Source organism: Myxine glutinosa, chromosome 9 (genome assembly GCF_964187855.1).
Source record: "Myxine glutinosa chromosome 9, kmMyxGlut1.1, whole genome shotgun sequence".
Taxonomy (NCBI): Eukaryota; Metazoa; Chordata; class Myxini; order Myxiniformes; family Myxinidae; genus Myxine; species Myxine glutinosa.
In genome coordinates, this window is record NC_136269.1 from 113424301 (window position 1) to 113442652 (window position 18352).

The window sequence follows — 18352 nt, forward strand, 5'->3', positions numbered from 1 at the left end:
TCTCCTTACTCCTCTCCACCCCTCACTCCTTTAGTGACTATGAAAAATGAAATCAGATGGTGCATTAAAGTGGAGATAAAGCCATGAGGGACTCCAAATGGACTTCATATTACAGGTCTTAATTTCATTTAAAATGTATTTTTGTCTAAAACGTTAACTTTCATCCGACATATGCATGCATATATATACATAAGTATATATAATTTAGTGCTCCAACCTAATGAGCGAATGCCGTGACGTCACCGCCACGTGTGTCTGCCTTGCCTACCAAGCTCCCGAAGAATCATCTCGCAGTGCGTCATTTTATAGATGTTAATTCAGATACTGTCACAAGTGTATGCAAAACTCACAGTTACCGACCTGGTTTCACCCTTATTGGGGCATCAGGGCAACGCAGTGAGCCTTCCATACACTTGTGACTGAAAACCTTGCGGTTATATATCAGTCATTAGGATATCCTATTCACAAACATATCCTGTTTTGTGAACCTCACAAATATGACATATCCTGTTCACAAACAGACATTAATTACACAAATAAACATTAAACAAATAAATACTCTCAAACAAAAGGCAAACCTCAACCTTCATGACCAACAGCAAATTCGTACTTAAAACAACACAATCATCACATTCATCAACAGCCAAAAGCAGAAAAATTGGGAATAAATTCAACAGCAGTCTTGACGATAAAACAAACAGTTGAAAATTCTGGCAGACTACATCGAACATACACAACTCACGCAACAACCCACCTTCATCACATGATTCAGTAATCCATCAAGACAGCACAATCACAAACAAACAGCAGCAATCAAACAACCTAATCAACTACTACGCCTCAATCGGTCACAAACCCAGCATTCCAAGAAACAGATCAATCACCAAAAGGCTAAAGAAATTGAAAGTTGACAATGAAGCACCACCACCTTTCACCTTCCAATCAGTTGAAGGTGTGATAAAAACCATGCCAAAAGAAATCCAATTCTGCAGGACCAGACAATATCTCACAAATATCTATCTGAACCACTTCAGCCATTAAAGCGATAATTAAAATATACAACCACTCTTGGACACAATAAAATTCCTTCTATATAGAAAAGAGCAATCATTATACCAATACTGAAATGTAATATCACTGAACCATAACCCACCAATAACCCAGCATCGTATCGGCCAATTTCTCTCTTATCCTAACCGGGCCCAAGCAAAATATTGGAAAAGCTCATCTATCTTATCTATCTTCTATATATACAAAAGAAAGTTTTTGTTTGTTTGTTTGTCTGCACGCACTAATCTCCTGAAAGGTGAAAGAGAGGAGGATACCTCTGAAACAAAAAATGTCGGGACGGGCCCTGGGAAGCTTTACTGGGACAGGACTGGGACCTGGGAAGGTTATAGGCTAGGTGGCGAGGCCGGTCGAGGCCGCCTTGGCCGGGCTGGGCCAATTTCGCAATTAAAAGCTGAGCTGAATTATAGTAGTCAATCTTCTACGGCCGTGAGTGAAAGCTGAATTATAGTATTAAATTCATTCAAAAAGAACTAAAATGTCGGGACGGGCCCTGGGAAGGTTATAGGCTAGGTGGCGAGGCCGGTCGGGGCCCACCTCGGCCGGGCTGGGCCAATTTCGCAATTAAAAGCTGAGCTGAATTATAGTAGTCAATCTTCTACGGCCGCGAGTAAAAGCTGAATTATAGTAGTAAATCCATTCAAAAAGAACCCGGGCAACGCCGGGTGCTTTCGGCTAGTTCTCAATAAAATCTCCCTTTTATTCCTTTAGCCCCATCATAGCATAACTTTCATCCAATACACTCAACAAACACTCATCTTTCCACATCAATACAATACGTTCTAGACGGCTTCACAAAAAAACAACCCCCACTGAGAAGTGTCCCTGCGGGCGGCTTGAGAGATGAATAAAGCTTTTGACACCTACCCTGTCATATTGTCAAAGAAAAAAAATAATTCTCAACACCAACAACATGCACAAAAAACAACATGCCAACAATAAATAAATGGCTAGAAAACTTTCTGTGCAGTCATCAAGTTTAAATAAATAATTAGCACACCATCTCTTCCTTCAGACCTCTACCGACATGCTTATTTGTCTGTTTTCTATGAATGTCCTTGTGGTTCGTGTGCAGCCACCCGGCTGCTAGTTGCATCATTTTCAGATGCAATGCCTCTCTTTAACCTGTTATCTGGTACTCATTTTGCCGACCTCGGAAGGATGACAGGCTGAGGCAACCAGTGAAGAGGAGGGCCCATGCCTTTTTGTCATAACCTAAAGGAAAATAGGAATTTTTCACCTGGCGTTGATTCAGCAGGATTTGAACTCAGGACCTTAGGATCCTAAGCCCACCACCCTAAACATTGGGCCAACACCGGGTGATTGTGATTCACGTAAAAGTGCGCGGTCCTTCTAACGTCTTTGTCCTACATGTGACATACAGACAGTCATCATCCATGAGCCAAAGACCATTCTCAGAAAAATTAAAATCTCAATGAAGCTTGTAACGATGGTCATCTAAATCCAAAATGAAAATACACAAAAAGTACACAAAAAATTCCTATTTTCCTGTAGGTTATGACAATAAGGCATGGGCCCTCCTATTCACTGCATGCTGCATTTTCATTTTGGGCTTGACAAATCTGGCTGTGTGTTCAGGATTACTAGAAACTGCTCTGTACATTCGACGCTGAGCGGGGTGGTCACACTACTACTGCCATTCTGTCCTACATTTGGTTCTTTTGATATCGCACTTCTATCCTGCTGGTCTTCGTCTCTCTTAATGCTTTGTGACGCTGTTTGAAGTGAAAAAAATTGTACTTGGCTTAAACCTAAAAATTCAGTTGCATGAAACACAAAGAACAATTCATTAAAAAATTACATTTTATTTGCACACTGTCTGGAAGCCACGTCTTTCAAGTTGTGGATGTACACGATGAACTAGCTGCCTTTGTGATTTTCGTGGTTTCCGTTCATACGTCTGCCAGTAATGGCGGTAATGTATTGCGAGTATAACCACGTCGCACTTCCTTCAGTTGTGCCACTGCGACTCTGGAGGAAGACATTAAACTGCCAAAAGAAAAAGTACAACAAAGCAAGAGCCAGACTTTGTGGCGTAACGGCTGGTGCATCCGCTTGGAGTCTGGGAGGTCTGCAGTCCTCCGCTGAGTCCATTGACCAAGTACAGTCATACCGAAGACTTTAAAATGGTGGCGTGCTGCTTCATTCCTCGACTCTCACATTTCAAAGGACAGCGCACGGACAAACAACTGTAGATTGGCAATCATAGCACAGGCTTTGATGGCCGGCCTAATGGCCTCCTTCTGCACTGAAGTTCCTGGTAAGGGAACCTGTATTACAATCAACTTCATCTTGCATCTCATTCTGAGCAAACAGACAGACAGGGGCATCCATCAGGCATCCTAAAGCGTGATGGCAGCAGGCACCAATTTTTACCAGAATTCGGATCAACTAATCTCCATCTGAGGCAGAAATCGTAGGAACAGATGGCGTGCAATCAGTACATAGATTACAGCAGTGATATTCCTTCCTTTGTGGTCTGTAAACTTCGGTGTGGCTTGGAGTCCAATGATGTTTCTGCCTCCTCGATGCCTGCTGTACCAGTTGAATCTGGCATCATCAAACAAATTGTAGTGGATCGGCCCAATGCTGACATCAATCTTCACAATAATCTGTCAATATATTATCAGATTTATTATTGTGTGCCGTCCTGAACCACTATCTCAAACACATTCGAAGATATCATTGCACATTTGTGTGACTTTCTGGACATTGGTAGACAGAGGATAAATCGACATGGTACATGGGATTTTTGACCATGGATCCTGACATCCTAAGCTATGTCACACCAAACTGGTTAACCCAGATTATAGACAACTATCGGGGACGCCTCTTCGCGGTGGTCGTACCCTCCAACGCAAGTCGGGGGCCAAATCTTCCCCATTCTTTCCTGTTGCCCGGATTTGTCAGGGCAGAGTCCCCATGGACCCCATGTCCCCATGGACCTGCCCTTTCCCTTTTGTCTATGTCTCTCTTCTCTCTCTCTTTCTCGAACTCTGTCATGGCCCTGACTTTATGAAAGTGGGCGTACAACATCCTGGATGTGGAGGATCTCTGGGTCGCTCCTGGGAGATCTATCGGCTGTCTCCATGCCGTGTGCTAATTTGAGAACACTACCTCTTCAGCAGCTAATAGTCAACATTCCAACAGTGCTATGATGCCTTGATAAATCTCCTGGTCTTCACGCATGGTCAGGTTCTTGCTATGGATCTTGCAAAGACAGATGCCAGTTTTGGCCCACGACATATTTCATACACAGTCTTTTGGTCATCCGATGAGTGATCAGTGATCACGTCCAACACCAGGAGCTTTTCTTTGTGCTTTAAGCAGAGAAGAGCAATAAATGTAAATAGTCATAGTCAACCGTTCGTCAAAAAGCACAATCAGTTGCAGGTGTATGCATACCCTGTATTTCACATTCATATGCTACGCACTGCCAATCTCACTTGTTCTCTGTATATCTATCTATATATATAAAACAAAGTTTTTGTTTGTTTGTTTGCACGCGCTAATCTCCTGAACGGTGAAAGATAGGAGGAAACCCCTGAAACAAAAAAATGTCGGGACGGGCCCCGGGAAGGTTATAGGCTAGGTGGCAAGGCCGGTCGAGGCCCACCTCGGCCGGGCTGGGCCCATTTCGCAATTAAAAGCTGAGCTGAATTATAGTAGTCAATCTTCTACGGCCGCGAGTAAAAGCTGAATTATAGTAGTAAATTCATTCAAAAAGAACTAAAAATGTCGGGACAGGGCCTGGAAAGGTTATAGGCTAGGTGTGGAGGCCTGTCGAGGCCGCCTTGGCCGGGCTAGGCCCGTTTCGCAATTAAAAGCTGAGCTGAATTATAGTAGTCAATCTTCTATGGCCGTGAGTAAAAGCTGAATTATAGTAGTAAATTCATTCAAAAAGAACTAAAAATGTCGGGACAGGGCCCGGAAAGGTTATAGGCTAGGTGTGGAGGCCGGTCGAGGCCGCCTTGGCTGGGCTAGGCCCGTTTCGCAATTAAAAGCTGAGCTGAATTATAGTAGTCAATCTTCTACGGCCACGAGTAAAAGCTGAATTATAGTCGTAAATTAATTCCAAAAGAACACGGGCAAAGCCGGGTGCTTTCGGCTAGTAAAATCTAAGAATGATATATGATGCATTTGTAGAGAATGGCAGGTTTGGTGGCATGACTTATCTAGCTTTACTCAGTAATTGACTTTGGTTCACAATAACAATAATAGTCACACGGATTTCCTTTCCAGTGGTATTGGGTCTCAAAAAAAAAATTGGCCAAGAAGAACCTGTCTCTCAGGTTGTAATTCAGTATTATGTTGACCACATCCAGGTGTCCATCTATGTCTGGATGCTCAATGTCTGTACAAACATGGGTTTCTACAAACGTTTCTACAAAGGAACAGTAACACCGAGTTTGTAATTGTTTGTAACTACATGCACAGTGTTAGTGTTCAAATCACACGTGTTAATTGCTGGCATTCGCTTGAGTTATGTGTAGACCTCAAAAAAGGAAAAGGAAATCGCAAATTAAACAGACCTTGGTAATTTGTAGAAAGAGAATAATAAATAGTAGACCTCGTTTTAATAAGTTTGCAAGGTGTGCATTAAGTTAAATAATCTCAGAAATTAATTTGAGTAAGATTGGGTAGAACGCCCCTATAAGGAAATGTGGGGCAAGACTCCCCCTTCTGGACAACCTCTTGTGTCATGGTTGAATGTACAGTAAGTACAGAGTGTCTGCACAAGAAGACTCTTTGGCTGATTTATCACAGGAAATTTCAAATGAGAAATGTCGATTGTGATGAACAAAAAGATGGTGTGTGTATATGTGAGTATGTGTTTATGTGTCTGTGTGTATGTGTGTATGTGTGTTTGTGTGTATATGTATGTGTGTTTGTGTGTGTATATGTGTGTGTATGTGTGGTTGTGTGTACCTGCATGTGTGTGGGTGTGTACCTGCGTTCCGTGTATGTGTGTGTGTATATGTGTGTATTGTGTACGTGCATGTATGTGTGTATGCTTGTGTGCATGTGTGCATGTGTGTGCGTGTACATGTGTGTGTGTGTGTATGTGTGTATATGTATGTGTCTGTGTGTGTATATGTGTGTGTATGTGTATGTGTGGTTGTGTGTACCTGCATGTGTGTGGGTGTGTACCTGCGTTCCGCGTATGAGTGTGTGTAGTGTGTGTATGTGTGTATGTGTGTATTGTGTACGTGCATGTATGTGTGTATGAGTGTGTGTAGTGTGTGTATGTGTGTATTGTGTACGTGCATGTATGTGTGTATGCTTGTGCGTATGTGTGTATGTGTGTGTATGTGTGTATGTGTGTGTATGTGTGTATTGCATGCGTGTGTGTGTGTGTGTGTATCTGTGTGTATGTGTATGTACTGTATGTATATGTGTATGTATGTGTGGGAGTGTGCATGGGTGTGTGAGTGTGTATATGGGTCTAGTTTTTTTGTACATACAGTCAATGTTTGTAGCCTGGTGTTGGCTTAGCGGTTAGGGTGCTGGCTTGGGATCCTACGATCCTGGGTTCAAATCCCGGTCGATCGCTGAATTAACACCAGTGGGGGGTTGACTCAACCTGTCATCCTTCTGAGGTCGGCAAATTGAGTACCGGTTCACTGGTAATTCCCTGTGTGTCGCAAGAGGCGACTAACAGGGTTGGCGGCAGGAAGAGCAACCGACCATAAAACATTGCTTCAAAAAGGGGACCAAGGTGCCCAAAAAGGCCAATCCCTGCTCTGCGGGGAAAAATGGCCTCTAAAGGCGGTTCTATACAGTCAATGTTTGTTGGGTAGTAAAAGGAGTATTTAGGGTGCATATTTCTCTGCATTACTGAAATAGTTAAAAATTTTATTTTGCCCAATTTGATAATTGTGTTCGGATAAATGGTAGTCGTACTTTCGTAGTTTTTATATAGTTTAAATGTTTAAATGCATCTCAAGAAACATTTAAATCCATTCCATAAACCTCCCTCATTGTCTTAAAATAGTATAAGATAGCGAGACTAGGATCCATACGGATGAACTGGAAACCTTGAAAGAGCTGTTTGGGCAAATCTGACAAAGTGACTCTTATTTTTCGCTCTGTTTTCTTTTTGTGTTTTGTTTGTGATTGTCTGATCGACATTATGTATATTTAAGAGGTTATAGCATGGACAAACAACCATAGGTTGGCAATGTTAACACAGCTTTGATGGGAAGAATGGCCCATCTGCACCAAAGTTCCTTGTAAAGCAACGAATAATATCATAACAATAAACTGGACAGACGAATATTATGAAACCCAAATAGGTAATTCAGAGAGAAAGAGAGAGAGAGAGAGAGAGGGAGAAAGAGAGAGAGATACAGACACAGACAGACAGAACAGAGAGACGGACAGACACAGAGAGGGACAGACAGGCAGACACAGATAGACACACACACACACACACACACACACACATACACACATATACACACACATACACATACACACACATATACACACACATACACATACACACATATACACACACATACACATACACACATACACATACACACACACACACACATGTACACGCACACACATTACGTTTTCATTAATCCTGGTTTGAATCCAGAAAAGCCTAGTGTTCGGATTTACGGTTTAGGTGGCTGGCTTAGGATTTTCGGGTCTTGAGTTCAAGACCCTATTGTGCTGTTGAATTAACACCAGGTGGGTGACTCAGCTTGTCCACCTTCAGAGGTTGGCAAAATGAGCACTAGTTTACTAGTAACAGGGGCACTGCATCAGTGACACAGCTGTGCCCTCATCAATGATGCAACCTCGTCAATTTTGTATGCAACCTGATGTCACAGGTTGCATACAAAATAATAATATGCAAAAAATTTTTTTTTTTTAAATATATAATTTGAAGGTCATTTCCCTTTCAGGAATAAAGCAAATCTGTACATGTTTACATAAATCCTCCACTACATTGTGTGAAAGTGGTCTATTAATGACGTTGTGACAATAAGCGGTCGCACATTTTACATCAATGCATCTGTATACTCACATTTCACCGTTTCACTTGCATGAAGGCACCATCTTTGTTGCAGTCCACCAGGTGGAGCCCATGATACCTGTGAGCGATTTCAAAGGGACGTTCCACCGAGAAGGCCTCGTGGGTGCACACCACAAATACCAGCCACCTTCATTTGCTGTGCCACAGCTGGGAGGGACTCTCAACTCCCCCTGCTCAAATGAAAGCATCTCCTGTGTAAGCTCCGCTTGCTTCGTGAATCTTTGACTTGATTTTGAAAGAGACTTGCGAAGCAGGTGCTCCTAACAATGTATGCAATGCGTACCTGTCCAATTCGTACCTTGCCACCGAATAATGGTCTTCCGCCATATTGCAGCCCAGCAGCCCCGGAGACAACACCATAAGTGGGGAACCTCGTGTGGACCTGGTCGAGAAATTATTTGCCACTAACATCAGTGATTCGAATTGCACTCGGGTATGACGGCGGCAACTGGATCGCGCGCGTTTATCGCTGCATCTGCAATATGCATCGTACGCTACAATGGCTGTTCAAGATGCCCTCTGCAGATTGCTAATAGCGCAGCATTATGAATGGTTGTACCCAAAGCGGTGCAAGATTACATGTCACACGCACAAGTTAATAGTGTTCCCTTTATTGCGGAATGCAGCATTTATGTAAATGTAGGCCACGATGACAAAATAGACGATTTCCTTTGATTTCCAAACTTGAATACTCCTTGTGTCTGCATTGCAGGAGAAATTCGCCGGCATTGATCTGGAAATGGTTGCCCCGTACATTCCAATGGACGGTGAAGACTTCCAGCTTTGCACGTTCAACCTGCAGGATCGAGGTGCACCACCATCTTTGCAGCATATACAAGCTCCTCCCCTTTGTACCCATCCCAGAACCCTCCTACAACCAAACACATTTGACCGCGACTGCTCGGTCCACAACCAATCTCCAGTACTAGATATCTCATCTTCCTTTGATAACAAACCTCCTTGGCAAGGAGCGCTACCCTTTTCACCATCGTCCTGCACCATGAAGCTTCTAGAAGACTCACACGCAGCCAAACTTTCAGATCCTGGCATAGCCAGGCACAGATGTCATCTGCCGCCTTGGTCTGCAGAGCCAGAGCGAAACCGTTCAGACAAAACTGACCAAGTTGTTCCACCATTTGTAGCACTCCGAGAACCCCAGTATCTGAGGTATGAAATGGAAATATTGTCTCGGATTAAGCTATTGTGATTAGGAGGATGGGTTCCATAGATGTGGAAACGGATTATAATTGTGAACTCAATCTAAATGTTACACTCTCATAGGAATATTACAACTGCTGCAATATTTTTTTCCGAGAAATGCATCCACAAGGAGTGAATATGCTGTCTGTCTTTGTCCGAGCACTGCCCTGGTGTCCACGTGTTGCCGTTTCATTGTGTCTGAGTCTTATTACCCCGCACACGTGAAGCGCAAAGTGGGGTTAAGCATTAGGTTCACGTCTGTCTGTCCTTCTGTCTACAAACGTCAGTTGAGGGACAACTTAATTTCAATTGAATGTTATATTTAGAACACGAATCGGAACATGAATCAGAAAACAAACCTAAAGTGAAGCAGTACTTTGGCTCTGAATTAGTCCTAATCTCACATGCGCAGAGAGGAGCGAGATTTTTTTTTTCACTCCGTCTGCCTATCTGGCAATGAAACAGAAGTGAAAATCATTCCAAAAGGAAACGTAGTTTTAAGGACGTCGTAAACGACACAAACAACAGGCATGAGGATGTAATGCAATGTGTTAAATAAGGTGGTGTATAAGAAGACTGCATCTACACCGGTAAACTTCCGCATTGTTTTTCTCTAAACCTTTAAAGTCTCTATTTTATCTCAATTTAATTATTTATATACTTGAACACTGGAGCACAAATTTCCTTTTTCCACTTTAAAAACTCCTTCTGTTTAACAGTACCTGGACATGTTAAATAAGGTGGTGTATAAAACAATGCATCAATGGCGCTGAACTTACAGAATTTCTTTTAATACGACCTCTAAAAAAATTTTTTTTTTCAATTGAATTATATTCTTGAAGACGGTGTGGGGTAAGGTGATCTATGAACTTTCTAGTTGTCCTTGGGTCTACTTGTCTTTGGGTCTCGTTGTCTTTGGGTCTCATCGTCTTTGGGTCTCGTCGTCTTTGGGTCTCATCGTCTTTGGGTCTCGTCGCCTTGGGTCTCGTCATCTTTGGGTCTCGTCATCTTTGGGTCTCGTCGTCTTTGATCTCATCGTCTTTGGGTCTCGTCGTCTTTGGGTCTCGTCGTCTTTGGGTCTCGTCGTCTTTGGGTCTCGTCGCCTTCGGTCTCGTCGTCTTTGGGTCTCGTCCTCTTTGGGTCTCGTCGCCTTTGATCTCGTCGTCTTTGGGTCTCGTCCTCTTTGGGTCTCGTCGTCTTTGATCTCATCGTCTTTGGGTCTCGTCGTTTTTGGGTCTCGTCGTCTTTGGGTCTCGTCATCTTTGGGTCTCGTTGTGTTTGTGTCTCATTGTCTTGGCATCTCATTTTTGTCTGTGTATATGTCTCTATTTTGGTGGGCCCTGGTGTTGGGCTAGCGGCTAGGGTGCCGGCTTAGGATCCGAGGATCCTGGGTTCGTAATCCCGGTCGATCGCTGAATTAACGCCAGGGTGGTTGACTCAGCCTGTCATCCTTCCGAGGTCGGCTAATTGAGTACCAGTTCACTGGTAATTCCCTGTTTGTTGTTAAAGGCGGCAAAAAGGGTTGGCGTCAGGAAGGGCATCCGGCCGTAAAACATTGCTTCAAAAAGGGGACCAAAAAACAACAACAACCACGGTTCCCGAAAAAGGCCAACCCCCGCCTTGCGGGGAAAAATGGCCTCTAAAGGTGGTTTTTTTTTTTTTTAAATATATGTCTCTATTTTGTATTAATATTCCACCTAAAAATTTTAGTTAATTACTGACAACAACTTTTTCAGTTGACTACCAATATTTTGCAAAGAAACACTGACAATCTATGCAGATATAAACATCTTTTGCAAAATTGTAATATCTCTATATGGCGCATTGATTATTGATTTATTTAAAGACATTATGTCTTATGTCACATAGTAATCACAAAATCAAATCTGCAAGATTTAATAAAAAATCTGTTTCAGAACCAATTTTTAAAAAATTATTATTTGACAGTTTGAAATGATCAGCAGGCACACAGTTATGAATTTCGAGATTTGTTGTGATCATAAACTGTTATACTTTTGCAGATGCAGCCCACAGAAGGATGTCTGTGCACCACCCAAACCCATTCCACCAAGTCGCTTGAAAAGAAGATGGGAGCGAAATTATTTGCATTGCAAACACGCTTGCATGGTAGGAGAGTTTTTTGTAGAATAGTCTTTTTTTTCTCATACCTGTATAGAGAGGTAAGGAAACTGCTTACTGCAGCTTTCAGTTTGTGTAGCACGTGGTAAGGCAATGCATTTTGGGCTGCTTTCCAGGATCCTGCTGATGAAGGCTCATTGGCTCTGACATCCCCCCCACAATGGAAATGCAGCAAGTTAGACAAGTTTGCTGTGTACACTGCAGTGCAAAGGGAAAAGTCTCTCTCTGTTGGATCCTTGGCAGGTGAGATCTGACTTTACAGGTTGCAGACAAGCTGCAGAATAATCTCACACCTCATGATTGCACACAAAACCTTTATTTATTTGTTTACTTCATCCAGTCCTGCTCATGTTTGCAGCAGGGCTAAGTGTTGCCATTTTGTTTGTCGGAGTGCAGATCACTCAAGCAATTATCCCAAGCACTGGGGTATTCCTGGTTGTCATCCTTTAAAACCTGGGGGGATTACAAAGTCTTTGCACTACTTGAGTATGATGGTGAAAGCTTCACCTTCAGAACAGAAAACTGAATGTGAAACTTCTACTCGGTCTGCAAGTGAGGATATTTTTCTTTAAAATTTTCAAAAGGGACTCATACAAAGCCAAAGCTGTTTTACAAATTTTATCAAAAAATTGTTGGAAAAGTCAGTTGCATATCGAATAAACATTGTTGTCTCTTTTTGTTGAAAAAAATCTATTATTATTCTGTTTGGGGATATTAGGTTATGTTGTTACTCCGGCCATGTACATTGATCTGCTAATGCTATGGGATATGCCACTTACTGGTGTTCTTTTACCGAATATATGAAGTGAGATCTTTTAAATTGAAAAAACCTTTAAATAAGACCTTTAACTGTATCCCCCTTCTCCTACAATTTAGCAATTCAAATGCTAAATTCAAATTCCTAGACATTTTGCTGTTTAGTCAATCTTCCATATTTTATATTTATTTTATATTTTATATCTTTTTATATTGTTTTCTTATTCCCTTTGTGTTTTATGTTTTAATGATGGTCAACTTACGGTGTCACCAAAAAATATTTTCCCTGAAAATGGGACAATAAAGATTTATTATTATTATAACACCCTCTTTCAACTTTCACTCCCCCCCCCCCCCCCCCCACTCCGCTCCCTCTCAGCTTCCACACTAACCCCGCTCTCTCTCTCTCTCTCTCTCAACTCCCCCCGCTGCCCCGCTTCCTCCCAGCTTCCCCCCCTGCCCCGCTCCCTCCCAGCTTCCCTGCAGCCCCGCTCCCTCCCAGCTTCCCACCTTCCCCGCTCCATCCCAGCTTCCCTGCTGCCCCGCTCCCTCCCAGCTTTCCCCTCTGCCCCGCTCCCTCCCAGCTTCCCCCCCTGCCCCACTCCTTCCCAGCTTCCCACCTGCCCCTTTCCCTCCCAGCTTCCCTGCTGTCCTGCTCCCTCCCAACTTCCCACCTGCCCCACTCCCTCCCAGCTTCCCCGCTGCCCCGCTCCCATAGGAATGGAGGTATCACTTTATTGTGTATGTATAGGTATGGAGTAAATTGAGGAAATTTAAAATGTAGGGAAATAAGAGAATGTATGATGGTAGGAGGAGGGAAGGAGGTGAGTGGAGCTTGGGAGACAAGGGAATGAAGATTGGGAGGATATACAAGTATGGGGATGGAATAGAAGGGAAGGTGTAAAGGCATTTTATCTAACTGTAGGTTGTTATCAAGGCTGAGATGAGAGAGGGTAAAGAAAAATTCTGCCATGTTGGTTTACAAAATAATGACTTCAAAAGTGAAGGACAACAAGGTGGCAGAATGTCTGAGCGGAGACATAAGGGATGAGAATATTGGATGGGATATTAAGGGAACTATGGAAGGGAATTGTATGAGATATATCGTTTAGGAGGGTGGCATCGGAGGGTTCCCCATGTAAACGACCCTCAAAATAATTTACTGGATGCTGACATCATTATCATCCATATTGGGAAAATAGAGTTAAACTAGAGCGGCACGCCGTAGAACGCCGCTCATCTCCGCCAGGCTGAACAGTTTATGTTTTGTATTCCACTGATAGGCCAGATCTGGAATTGGACCGAGACCAAAGTCGAATCAGCTTGTTCGTGTCACCTAACCAACACATCTACAAAAATTTGTAATAATCCTTCCACACCATTTTGAAATATCGTGTTATATATAGATTTGGCCCCATCTTGCAATAGTGAAGAATCAGTTGTTTTTTAAAATATTCTTGTATCCCGATCCTGATCTTCCCCAAAATGTAATCAAAAATCGTCCTTGTCACACACCCAACAGGTCCACCAAATTTCGTTTGAATCCGTTCATACCTTTTGGAGATATTCTACGCAGAGACAGACAGGCAGAGGTGAAAGCATAGCCTCTATCCACCTTCGTTGCAGAAGTAACAAATATGCAAAAAAAAAAAAACATTTTAAAAAATGAAAAAACATGTAGGGATGGAATCCCCCAAAAACAATCAAACAAGGTGGAGTGCTTGCTCGAGTGCTTAAAATCAAGCGAGCCACTTGGCGAGCGCTCTACAAGCTGATTGGGAATGGAACACAGCTCAGGCACAAGGTCTGTCTCTCCATCATCTTTCCTCAACCCTACCTAGCATGGTTGACTTCTCCAGACTTTAATTTTCTCCACGCAAGATGTATCCAAAGTATGACAGTTTATGTTAGCTTCAGTCGTTCTAATTTTAATTGTGGTCCAATTTATTCAAACACTGATTGTTCGTTCTTCTTGCAATCCATGGAATTATAATTCATCTCCAACACCACATTTAAAAACTGTCAATATCCTTACTTCCTTATTCATTATCCATGACTCACATCCATACATTGCAAATGGAATACCAGAGGTTCACCACTCTACGTGTCGGATGGACGTTAAACTGGCGTTACATTAAAAACTCAGGTATAAGGTCTGCCTCTTCTTCTTTCTCTTCTCCAAACACGTTAAAAACTGTTAAAAGAAAAGATGATGGCTCTAGATGAGGGATTATCTGAAATGGTGGTGGACAGCTGTCTTGAAGACTTGGAGGAAAGAATATTATTGAAGAGAATGTGGAAATTGGTTCCACAGGTGAGAGAAAAGTGAAACGAATGAGTGGAGGTGAGCAGTTATTCTGGATTTTTGGAGTTAGCTACTCTATGCAAATATTATCTAGCTTTTTAGATCTGATGTAGACAAACAACCATTAACTATGGAATATTTTATGGACGTGATACCTTTACATGTTATCATTCTTCAGGGCTAGCCAACATCACCTTGAGTGGGACAGCCAGAGGCCGGGGCCTTCCACAGCTGACGCAATACGACTGTGAGATGAATGCACCAGTTCACAGTGGACGAAGCTTGCTGCATGGCGAGGAGCTACTCCAAGCATTGGACCAGGCTACCTAGATATTTGTTGGCCAACTCTCGACAACTTGTGGGTACAATAGCTAAAAGTGTGTGTTGAAAAGAATGGACCAAAACAAAAAAAAGCAACAAATGAGTATATTTTGTAAGCAGACTTTGTTATTGAAGAGCTCTATGTGCTACGACTTTCACCTATTTATGAAGCATTTATTGAAGTGGAATTGTGACCAAATGTAGAATAAGGCAATTCTAGTTCGTCTATCTGAGAGGCTATTTCTGCTGTGATACAATGAAATGCATACTGCAGTGAGAGAAGACAAGATGTAGGGAATATCCTGTGCTAATTTGAGCATGACTTTCATTCATGATGCATTGCTGAGTTGTTTTTTTTGGGAAATCGTCGGCTTGCGTTGTTACAAAATTACTGCAGTGCTTGAAGGAAATTTTGGAATTTCCATGTGTCCAAGCTGAAGATAGTACACCGGTGGAGAGACCACACCTAATTTTATTTTTGCGAAAATGTGTGAGGAAAACGGTAAAATTGAGGTCGGATCTTAGGATAACCATATCAATCATTGCCACCAGTCAGTCCTGAAACAATGTTTTAATCTACATGTCCATTTATTTATCTTAAATCGAGTCAAATCAGTCATCCATTTATCATTTGCTTTTTAAATTTTTTTTGTTTTAAAAGTTCTTTGTTATCTTAAATCCAGTCAATTCAGCACCATCTTTTCTTGAGGCTTTAGTCTGTTCATTGTAAATGTTATTAATTCCTGTTTCGGGACGGATAAGTGCGGGTATTGCTACAACTAAACTAGTCATAGGTCGTTGCTGATATAAATGATGCATCTTGCATTTGACTCCACAGAAAAAACAAACAAACAAAAAAAACATGCCGTGCTTTTCAATCACAAATTTTTAAATCATTTATTTCAATCAGTGACTAAGGTCACACATATTGTGGCATATTTTATGCTTCTTTTTTGTCCCAGAACTCATTTGTCAGCATACAGATTTAAGGGACACAAGAAGACAGCTTTTTCACATTCCATATGCATTTCATTAGAGTGCGATTTATTTGGGAACTTGTTTTTGCGAGCTGGGGGGAAACGATTACATTGGATGATCGGAAGCAGACATTCTCATCCACAATGAACATATTCGCACGTTTTCTCTTCGACCACCAACATATTTATACAGAAATATATCTCGTGCAGTTTAGGTTCGTGCATTATGGTGCAATTGTTTACATTTATTGAAAATTTATTTTTTCCTTTGCAGCTCAGATTACCAGTAGAGCATGTTGTTACTAAATGCGTTCATGTTTTATTTCTTTAGCATTATACGAATATATTTAAGTCTGTCTGTGTTACTGGGTTTATTTTTTCCAGACAGTAGTCCTTTATGAACATTCTTGTAAAGAAGTTAAATGCAGAGTAATTTGGAATTTATTTTGCAACGAAATGTGGAAAATGAAAGAAAGTAATGGAAACTGATTCAAGTTCATAATGTGAGTACTTAGGCTGTATTGTCGAATTTTATCAAATAGTAATTGTTTGTTGTGCACTATTGCTTGGAATGTATTTTTTAAATGATTTTTCTCAAACACATTCTATTAAAGGCCAATGATCTTTTTAATGAATTTTTAAAAAAAACAGAAATCAAGATGAAATATTCTAATCGTGTTCTATTCATCTACGTGCAATTATTATTGTCTACTTCGTCTCCGGAGTATACTTTGCTTCTGTTTCCATGTCTTCTTCAACAACTTTTTTCTTGTTGTACTTTTATGTACTGATTCTTCGGCAATATTACATTTAAGTTTATGGGGAAAAACATTTATGTCGATATGCACTAAAAGTTACTTATTCAACACGTGTCAATTCTGTTTAATTACCTGTGTTGTACTTGTCATCACTGAAGAATACATAATAAACATACAGCAAAATCTTATTATAATGAAAATTACATTCTGCGGACTGGTTGTTTATAGCAATACTTTCTTACAGTTGGTGAAGATCGCAGGAGAAGAATAATACACAGCACGAGATAAAATCACATCCCCCAATGGCTTCCTATATACAGTGCATTCAGAAAGTATTCAGACCCCTTCACTTTTTTTTACATTTTGTTATGTTGCAGCCTTATGCTGAAATCATTTAAATTCATTTTTTCCCTCATCAATCTACACTCAATACCCCATAATGAGAAAGAGAAAACAGGATTTTAGAAAGTTTTGCAAATTTATTAAAAAGAAAAAAAATGAAATATCACAACTTGAAATTGAAACTTTCTCGTATATATATAATAAAATAACCACCTTTAGAGGCCATTTTTCCCCGCAAGGCGGGGGTTGGCCTTTTTCGGGAACCGTGGTTGTTGTTGTTTTTCGGTCCCCTTTTTGAAGCAATGTTTTACGGCCGGATGCCCTTCCTGACGCCAACCCTTTTTGCCGCCTTTAACGACAAACAGGGAAAACGATGTATATACACATCGTATATATACATCCCCAATCGTTCCCAATCTCGTATATACAAAGTCTTTCTATACACATCGTGAACCGGAAAATATAATAAATTACTGATATTTAGCGACTCGAAAGGTTCTTTATCAACAACTTATTTTCTCGTGCTTCTGCTGACCTGTCTGCAAGGTGTATAAATCGAAGTCCCGAGTGCGAATCACAGGTGAGCCCGTCCTGAGGTAATTAGCGATTGGGAACGATTCAGAACCTGTGGGTAAATAACCCTTGGTAATTTCCCCAACAGTTTTCCGGACGACAGACTGCCGGTCGGGGACGTGTATTGCAGCGCAATACTCAGAATGCTTGTTTATTCAAGGTCAAAGCTCGTTAAACTTAATTAACATGTACGAGTAGGTTCTGGTAACAAAAGCATGATGTACAGAGAAAGCCTTCACTCAAATGACATAAATAATAATCATCAAAATAACTTAGCTTTATTCTAAGTCTCGATCTGCACAGAGATTTTTCTACATTAAATATAAAAGATCCAGATGGAAAATCTCACAGAGTGTGACTTTAGGGGGTTCCTTTGTGCTCTCTGGTCAGCCTATGATCTAGCTGACATTCGTTGAGGTTTTGCAATGGTGTGCTTAGGAAGGACTGTTGTAAAGGGGGAGAGGAAGGGTGGGTGAGGCAAAGTTCATGGCTTCAATGAAATATAACAACGTTCTTGCTCCTAAAGCCTGTACTTGGCACACTTGATACCAACTGTCTGTATTCCTTGTTCTATGACTACAGGAATGCTGTCCATGAGGCCAAGATTCACTCAGATTGTCAGCCCGGTAATACTCTCATCCATCACCGGGCTAAATAAGGGTGCTGCACTCGGACGTCTCTGGCTTCACACCCTTCACACCTTCACTTCACACCTTCACTTCACACCCTTCACACCCAACTTCACGTCCAAACACACCCAACTCTTCTTCAATTCCAACAATTGCTATTTTTTCTCAAATGTAGAATATCCTAAAGCCCACTCTGTATTGCATTTTTATAT

General features: G+C 41.5%; 2 protein-coding genes across 4 annotated transcripts in view; both read left to right on the forward strand.

The window, feature by feature from the left end:
* LOC137435072 (endothelial PAS domain-containing protein 1) overlaps positions 1 to 16784 on the forward strand; it is a 125888-nt gene extending 109104 nt beyond the window's left edge. For 2 of the 3 annotated variants that reach the window (XM_068128483.2, XM_068128484.2), the window contains 7 exons: positions 8175 to 8335; positions 8475 to 8573; positions 8853 to 9307; positions 11362 to 11467; positions 11596 to 11722; positions 11876 to 12031; positions 14719 to 16784. In XM_068128483.2, the coding sequence (XP_067984584.2) occupies positions 8175 to 8335; positions 8475 to 8573; positions 8853 to 9307; positions 11362 to 11467; positions 11596 to 11722; positions 11876 to 12031; positions 14719 to 14870 (1256 nt within the window). In that variant the 3' untranslated portion in view covers positions 14871 to 16784. The remainder of the gene's footprint in view (positions 1 to 8174; positions 8336 to 8474; positions 8574 to 8852; positions 9308 to 11361; positions 11468 to 11595; positions 11723 to 11875; positions 12032 to 14718) is intronic. The other variant, XR_013624594.1, reaches the window with a different exon arrangement.
* Positions 1 to 18352, forward strand: part of LOC144893659 (uncharacterized) — a 1045304-nt gene that overhangs the window by 646317 nt on the left and 380635 nt on the right. The window lies entirely within an intron of this gene.